Consider the following 8,345-nt stretch of genomic DNA (forward strand, 5'->3'; position numbering starts at 1 on the left):
AGAGCCTAATCCCATCCCCAAACTTGCCAAGGGGCCAGACATGCAAAGGAAGTTCTGTTTTACTTTGGGTGGTGGGACTTCAGAAGTGTTTGCCTATGCTAATCTAACACCTGGGTCTTGCCCTGACATGTCTGCTTATGCTGATGTTGTACCAAGGACTTGTCTGGACATGTTTGCCAAGGTTAACCCCTCCCCTTTGAACTGTATTCTGGGATATGGTGGGAAAGTTTTAAAAAGTCGCCACCCCATCCTCGGGGTTCCAAATTCCTCTTTGACCCTGTTGCGCAATAAACTTTGGTCTACAGCTATTTGCTCCGGTTGGTGGCTGGACTCCTCCTTTATTCTGGCTCTGCCCGACCGGTTGGGGGACTGAGCAGCCTCCCACCTAGATTCTTCCGTAACAGTATGTTGTTTGTTACTATGGTGTGTATTTTTGCTTGGATGAACCCCCCAACTCACAAACAAGCCCTGACACAACCAGCATGTTTTTCTCCTCTGAAACACAGCTAAACTTTTATCTCTTCGTACATAAGAACATAATAGCCTGTTCAGGAGTCTCTGGCGAGGTGCTGTGGCAGCTTTTTGCAGGAAGGAGTTCAACAGGAGTAGCCCATCTTTCCTGGCGGGCCATTTCTGCATGTTTTGGCCTTGCTAGCAAAGCCACATCATGCAAGAGTTGGTTGCTGAGAGCCCTTGAAGCCTCCTCAGACCACAAGGGTCTTACGGTTACCTACAAGGCTTTCCTGCCTCAGCCACAGTTAAAGTCCTCCCGTTGCCACAGGATCCTTTCCAGAAGGGCCAAACTCAAGCTCAAGCCACCTATTTCCCTTACCCCTGAAGAAGAAGAAGAAGAAGAGGGGGAGGAAGAGGAGGAGTTTGGATTTGATATCCTGCTTTATCACTACCAGAAGGAGTCTCAAAGTGGCTAACAATCTCCTTTCCCTTCCTCCCCCACCAGAAACCCTCTGTGAGGTGAGTGGGGCTGAGAGACTTCAGAGAAGGGTGACTGGCCCAAGGTCACCCAGCAGCTGCATGTGGAGGAGCGGAGACACGAACCCGGTTCCCCAGATTACGAGTCCACTGCTCTTAACCACTACACCACACAGGCCACTGCACTGCTGCCAACGAAAGGGCAGGGAGGCTTGAGAGGGAGGAGACGCCCTGAAGTGGAGCCTGGGCACGCAGCTCACCGGAGGAAGACAGCAGAAAAAGCCAAATTCAGCAGTGGAAGAAGAAAATTTCAGAATATAAATGCAGAAATATAAACATTTATTACAAAAAAAGTATCATGACTTTAGAAGACAAAAGAGTAAGAATGGGAGTCGCTATCCAAGACGCAGAAAGACCAGCCGCCTCCGCCGCCCTCACTTCCTCTTTGTCGCTGTGCCAATGACACAGTCATTCACCTGCAAGGCAAGACCGGGCAGATTTGGGGGGCCAGAAACTGGTCCCCACAGCTGCTGCTGCCGCCACCTCCTCCATCCAGCTGCGGTCAGGATGCCCCTTCCGCAGAGGAGATTCTGCAAGCAGCCCAGAGAAAGGGACACCCCCGCCCCCCCCCCCCAGCCGGATGCTGCAGCCACTTACCTTTCTGGCAAAGCGAAGGGAATTGAGGGACTCGGCAAAGTTCTCCTCCGAGGGCGAGATGTTAACAAACATCAGCCTGGGGGGAAAGGCCAGAGGAGAGGGTGAGGAGAAACAGAGGCTGCCTCAAGGGGGGTGCATGGCCCCCCTGTCAGAGACCTCTGGGTTGAAAGGGGTCATCTAGCCCAACCCCCTGCGTTCCTGGCAGGACAGCGCAGACCAGGCCTCAAAGGGGAGGGGGAGCCATCAACTCCCTCCTTGCCGACTCACATCTTGGAATTGCCGCCTAAGGAGTTCTGGAGGAGGTAGGTCAGCTTGCTGTTCCGGTAGGGCACATGGGCCTCCTGCAAGGGGGCAAAGGAAGCGGACAAGGATGGGTGCAGGAGGGGGAAATGTGTGGGGACCCTCCTCCCCACTTAGGGCAGGCCGGTTCCGCCAGCATCATGAGGCTGTCCCATTCCCGATTGAATTGTAGAGTTGGAAGGAATCACAGCTCTAGAGCCCCCGATAGGTGGGCACCCCACACGTGAGACAGTGCTGGACGCCACATCCTCACCCTCGCAGAAGACCAGCGCACTGCGGGAGGCGGGCTGTGGGGCTGCAAAGGGCTGCCCCATGGCTGGCCAGGACTCCCCCCCCCCCCGGAGGCACACGCGACCCCCCTCTCCCGCCTACCTTGTTGCTGAGGGCGGTGATGACCAGGCCCAGGTTGGAGAGGCTGCTGTTGATGGCCTGGGTCTCCTTGAGGCGGTCGCCGGTGGAGAGGGACCTGTCCAGGCGCTCGCTGCCAGCCAGGTCCACCAAGCTCAGCACGGCTGCGGGGGGGGGGGGGGACGACAAAGGAGGGGTGAGGGTGGAGGGAGAAGGGGGGGGTGCTGGGGACCAGGGACCCACAGAGGGCCTGGCCTAGAAGAGGAGGGAGAGCAAGGGAGCGCCTCTGGGCCAGGGCAGGGACAGAGGCCTCCGGCGAAGGGGGTCGTGGGGCCGGCCACACTCACAGGAGGGTGCAGCTCCCGGTTGGGGTTGTGGCCCTCGATGCGCAACTGGAAGAGGCTGTGGCTGCGGGACGAGCGCTCGTTGAGATTGGTCTTGGCCACCGAGCGGTTGGCTTTGGCTCTCTGGAGCAGCTTCAGGACCTGAAGGGGCAAGCGGGGGGCAGGAGGCGGAGAATGGCGGTCGGAAGGGACCCCAGAGATCCTCTGGCCCTAGCCAGCCCCAGGCAAACAGCGTGAAGAGGCTAGCCGGGCACATTCCCCCCCCCCGGCTATTGGCTACTTGCGACCAGACTGAGATGCCCGGGCGCCCGATGGCGTTGGACATCACCGCCTGGAGGGGAAGCCTGGGAATCCTCGGAGCAAGACTCTTTCCACACACGAGGACCTCGTCCTATAGAATTCTATCCGTTACACAATCAGAATGAGTATCAGGAACCAAAACGGTTTCTCTCAGCAGCCTGAGCAGGAGCAGTGAACAATGGCAGCTCCTTGTTCTCACCTGACTTCACTCCCCCGCTGCCCCCACTGCCCCACGCTCAGCTGCAAAGAATATTCTTATATTCTGAATGTACAGTTAAGAAAGAGAAGTTGGAATAGGCCAAGATATGTGGACTGCCCCAATCCCAGCTCAAGGTGGTCATCTGAACTGGCCAGATGTTTAACTGAGAATCAGTCAGTCAGTCAGGCCATCATTTGAAAAATAAGACTTTAGAACGCCTGGCCCCAAAATGGCAACGAGACATCCCATTTGGGTGAGTTTAAGCTTGGTTTAAGGAGCCGCTTGGTGCCTAGCCTCTACACTGGAGTTTCTACCATTGCCTGCAAATAGAAAGGGAAGCATGGGGGGGGGGGGAGTTCTTCCTCTGGGAACTCTAGGGCAGGCAGAAGCCCCATAAGGAGCCGAGGGGCCAAGACCCAGGTGATCTGAGCTCTCCAGACAGGCAGGATGGCTCAGGCCTTCATGCAGAAGCCTCTCAGAGAACGGCACAGTCGGAGGGGAGCCCCCAGGGTCATCTAGCCCAACCCCAGATTCCTCCCTCTGCTCCTCCCCTCAGAGGCTTTGGATGCAGACACACTCTGGCTGCCTTGTCCCCAGACCAAGGCCCTAAAACGGGTCACAATGGGGCTGGTTCTCTGGCTTCTGCCTCTCCTCCACCCCTTGCAAGCAGGCTGGTGGCCGGACACAGTGCAGAGAGCGGGAGAAGAGTAGTGTTGGAAGGGGACCCCCAAGGGTCATCTACCCGACCCCCTGCACCGCTGGAACCCCCCAGGAAAATCCCAGACAGACAGCTGCCCCCCCCCCCACCGCGGTACCTCTTGCTCCGAAGCAACGGGGACGTAGCAGAGGTTGGGAACGTGCAGCTCCTCCGTGCATTGGCTCACTCGCCGGATCTCCAGCTCAGAGCCCCGCTCAGGGCGCAACACCAGCAGGTCCCGCAGAGACTCATTGTAGATCTCCAGGAAGTTGGCAGTGAAATGGTACTGGGAGGAGACAGGCAGAGGGGCAGGATCAGACCAGGGAAGGCGGCTGGGGTGGCGCGTGCCCAGCCAGCACATCGCTCCCAGCTCAGACTCGGGGACCAACTGGCATGGCTATTCCAAGAGGAGGCTTCCAAAGGTGAGGCCCAGGAGTTCAGACAGGCCAGCCCTCGGGTGTTCAGGGGATCTTGTGAGGCTGAACGGAAGGCCCTGCAGAAAAACACTGGCGGTCTCACCATCCTGTGGGGTGGGTGAGGGTGAAGGAGGCAGCCCTCTCTCACCAGCGCCCTCTCTGGGAGCTCCCAAGCCCAGTGCGAAACCCCCCTGGCAATTGCAGCATGGCGAGTGAATGCAGCGGGGGTCTCCACCCCCTTTGGACACCTGCATCCGCTTTCCCTCTCTGCCCCCACCTTCCAGCCTTTGGCCTCCATCTCCCGGGCTTTCCTGAAGATCTGCTGCACTGCGCGGGGGATCATGCCGGCCGTGGAAGGGTCCTGGCAGTCGGGGCCCTCCATGGTGTACGTCTTGCCGCTCCCCGTCTGCCCGTAGGCAAAGATGCAGACGTGGTAGCCGTCCAAGGCCGACTGCGGGGAGGAAGGGAAGCCGTCAGGCTGGCGTCCACCAGACCCCACCTGCCCCCGGAGGGGGAGAGCCGCCCTATGTGGAATTTCCAGACCATCCTTCAGCCACGACTCACAGGACAAACCAGCCAAATCAGCCGGGAAATCATCCTCACGATCATCATCATCATACAGTGGCACCTTGGTTGTCGAACCGAGTCCGTTCAAAAACTAAGGCTGCCAAAGAATGTTGGGGAGTTGGAACACTTACTTCCAGGTTTTCAGCGTTCAGGGGCCAAAGTGTACGAGTACCAAGGTGTTTGAGGGCCAAGATACGACTGTACCATGCTCAACATAATAACAAACTAGAAGAACTGGGCCGCTTCCCCCCTTAATGTATTTATTCTATATATTTATTTGATTGATTTATGTGCTCTTCAGGGTGGTTGACAGAATAATATGCTTTTCCTTACCTGCACAAGCAGAGAGATCTCCTCAAAGACCTCCTCCTGGGAGCTGGACGGAGGGAAGACCTGGTCAAAGTTGAACTCATAGACAATGTCCTCTTTTCGCTCCCGGCCAACGTGGGACTGGCAGAGAATCAAAGAATTGCAGAGTTGGAAGACCCACGAGGCTCATCTAGTCCACCCCCAAAGCAAGACTTGAACCCACAACTCTGAGATTATGAGCCTCTACCGACAAAGTGGTGACAGGGGCCGCGTTCCCCCTTGGCCAGCTCTCCCGGGGCCACAATGCTCTCTCTCGCGCACACACACACATATCCTCCAGCTGGCATTGGGTCTGTTGGCCTTGGGCCGGCCATCAACATTTGGGTTTCTCCTGCTCCTGCAAAGGTCATTGCAGGAACAACACTGGCTTATTTGAAGAAGAAGAAGAGTTTGGATTTGATATCCCGCTTTATCATTACCCAAAGGAGTCTCAAAGTGGCTAACGTTCTCCTTTCCCTTCCTCCCCCACAACAAACACTCTATGAGGTGAGTGGGGCTGAGAGACTTCAAGAAGTGCGACTGGCCCAAGGTCACCCAGCAGCTGCATGTGGAGGAGCGGAGATGCGAACCCGGTTCCCCAGATTACGAGGCCACCGCTCTTAAGCACTACCCCACACTGGCTCTCGGCAGGCTTTGCGGCAGGTGGAGACTTCCTGACGTCCCCTGGCAACTGTGACAGCCCAAGATGCCACCAAGACTTCGACAACCGCCTTGTCCCCCCACCCCCAGACTGACCTCCTCCGCCTTGGATAAGACCAGGCTCTTGCTGTTGTCTGGCGGGAAGCGGAGGTGGCTCACCCCCTGTTTCTGGGCCTCCTTCTCGCTGCTCAGCAGGGGGCGCACGCGGCAGAAGACACGGATGTTGCCCTGGAGGGAGCGGGGAGTCGTCAGCACCCAGCCCCACAAAGGGTCCCCCAGTGCCAGCCCCCCACCACCACCGGCCCACCTTCAGCTCCTGGACGGCGTTGTGCAGGGAGCGCCGCTCCATCTCCGACTCGTGCTGCTTCTGCTCCAGCTGGGCCTTGTGTGCTGCCAGCGCCTCATTCTCCTGCGCCCGCCGGGCCAGGCTCTCCTGCGCCAGGCGCAGTTCCGCCTGCGTCAGAGAAACCCCAGGGCCAGTGAGGGACGGGCCACCTCAAACCCAGAGCCGCCCACCCGCCCTCTCAGCCAGGCAACAATTCAGGGAGGAGGCGGCAAATGCAGGCTTCCTCAGCTGGGAAAGGAAAAGCACCAGCAGGAACAGACACAGCAGAGGTTAGCAATTCCCCCAGACAGATATCTAGGGCCCTCTTGCGATGGATAGAAAAGGGACTTGTGTGAGAAACAGGGTGTGAGGCTGAGGAGAAGGGAAGCGCTTCCCGCGAGAGCCGAGAGGGATACACTTCTCTGTATGGGGGGGATTGAAGATTAAGATATAATTATGATAGAGGGCTAGACACATAAAATTTTGTGTTTTATTGCAATTATTACTATTACTGTTGTGATTTTTATTTATTTTCTTTCTTTTTCTCCTTATCTTCCCACCTTTTATTGCTTTTTTCTGTATTTCTTATTATCTTTTATTAAAAAATTCTTGTTTTCCAAAAGTGTTTGCAACATCTTTCTCTCATCTTATTATCTTTTTTAAAACTAGTTTGGTTTGTATTATATGTTGAAAATATTTAATAATTTTTTTAAAAAAACATTTTTTAAGGTATCTAGCTCTCTTTTCTGGGGCTGAGGACCCTTAACTGTGATCTTGAGTCTGGCATTGTGGAATCAGAAGGGTACCTACGGGACATCTAGTCCAACCCGCTGGAATGCAGGCGTCACAAGCGGATGTTGGCTAGTCCCAAGGATTCCTCGCCTCACCTTGGGATTCCAAGCACCATTCAAGGGCGGGTGGAAGGGTCCCCAGCCCCCCCCCCTCACCTCTCTGGCCTCCAGCTGGGCAGCCAAATCCTCCTTGGCCTCCCTGGCTTTGCGGCCAGCGGTTTCCAGCTCCTGGATCGTCTGGCTCTGGCTCTTGACGGTCTCCTCCAGCTGCTGCTCCTGCTTCACCAGCTGCTCCACCCTCTGCCGGCTCTCTGTGGCCTGCGCTTGGCAGGTCTGCAGCTCCAAGGCCAGGGCACTGCCAAGAGAGGGTAGGGCAGAGGTCAGGTCCTGCTGCAGGAGGAGCAGACGGAGCCCGCCATGCCCTTCTCAGGCTGCTGCTCGCTCACCTGTTCTGCCCCTCCAGCTGCTGGTTGCGGGCCGTCGCCTGCTTCAGCTCCCCCTCCAGCTGGCTCAGCTGATGCCTCAGGGCCTCATTCTCCCCGGCCAGCCCCTGGGCCTTCTCCTTGTAGGTCCCCCCTTTGGCCCGCAAGTCGCTCACTTGCCCCTTCAAGTCCCAGGGGGCCCGCTTCTTCTCACCCCCGCCAGCAGCGGCAGGAGCAGCGGCTGCCAAGGGGAGAGGGAGAGAGAGAGGACAGTGTGAGGGACCCGGTGGCGGCTCAAGGATGGCACGGGGGGGGGGCACCTCCCTCCCTTCTCTAGGCCTTACCTGGCTTAGGGGCTGCCGCAGCCACCGTCCGACGGGATCCTGCTGGGAAACAAGGAACGAGACATGAAGCAGTGAAAGGATTCCCAAGGGGACCCTGTCTCCCCTCCGTTGCTTCATGAAATATCTCCAAACAATAGTAATACTTCAAAACATAAAATCAGCAAGGAACTCAAGACAGATTAAAGCAACATATGTGGGGGTTCCCTTCCACGGATTGCGCCTAAAGTCAAAATCACGTATAGCTGAAATATGCTGGATTTAATGGTGGGCAGGATTGCCAGAGCATTTTCCCCAGCCCCTCTCCAAACTTTTAATATTGTTTCCTACACTGAATGCACACAAGTTAAAGGGGCACCAGATGCAGGATTACGGGGAACCCACATTCTACACATCTGAATCAGCTTGGAAAAACTAAAATGGCTTCAGCAGGTGCCAAAAAGAGTCCAGCAAAGATAGCTGCCTGGTGTTGTAAGAACATAACTGGATCAGGCCCAAGGGGGCCTGTCTAGCCCAGCATCCTGTTCTCAGTGGCCAAACAGTTTCCTGTGGGAAACCAGAGAGCAGGATTCAAGTCCAAGAGCCCTCTCCCCCTTTGTGGCTTCCAGCAACAGGTATCCAGAAGAATTTCTGCCTCCAGCCATAGAAGCAGAGCACAGACATCACGGCTAGTAGCCACTGATTGCCCTCTCGGATGTGC

The 8,345-nt window shown here is 56.4% G+C and overlaps 1 protein-coding gene across 1 annotated transcript; it reads right to left on the reverse strand.

Moving 5' to 3' along the window:
* Positions 1 to 1,402: 1,402 nt before the first annotated feature.
* LOC308579553 (carboxy-terminal kinesin 2-like) lies at positions 1,403 to 7,799 on the reverse strand (the record flags this gene model as incomplete). The annotated part of the gene is made up of 13 exons (XM_081214113.1): positions 1,403 to 1,406; positions 1,568 to 1,663; positions 1,855 to 1,928; positions 2,260 to 2,399; positions 2,579 to 2,720; positions 3,894 to 4,061; positions 4,469 to 4,642; positions 5,092 to 5,208; positions 5,863 to 5,994; positions 6,074 to 6,220; positions 7,039 to 7,237; positions 7,329 to 7,545; positions 7,649 to 7,799. Coding segments are annotated over 13 exons (1,761 nt in total), but the record flags the coding sequence as incomplete, so codon positions are not given.
* Between the last annotated feature and the right edge of the window lie 546 nt (positions 7,800 to 8,345).

This window comes from Podarcis bocagei (assembly GCF_964188305.1).
Source record: "Podarcis bocagei genome assembly, contig: HAP1_SCAFFOLD_181, whole genome shotgun sequence".
NCBI classification, from domain to species: domain Eukaryota; kingdom Metazoa; phylum Chordata; class Lepidosauria; order Squamata; family Lacertidae; genus Podarcis; species Podarcis bocagei.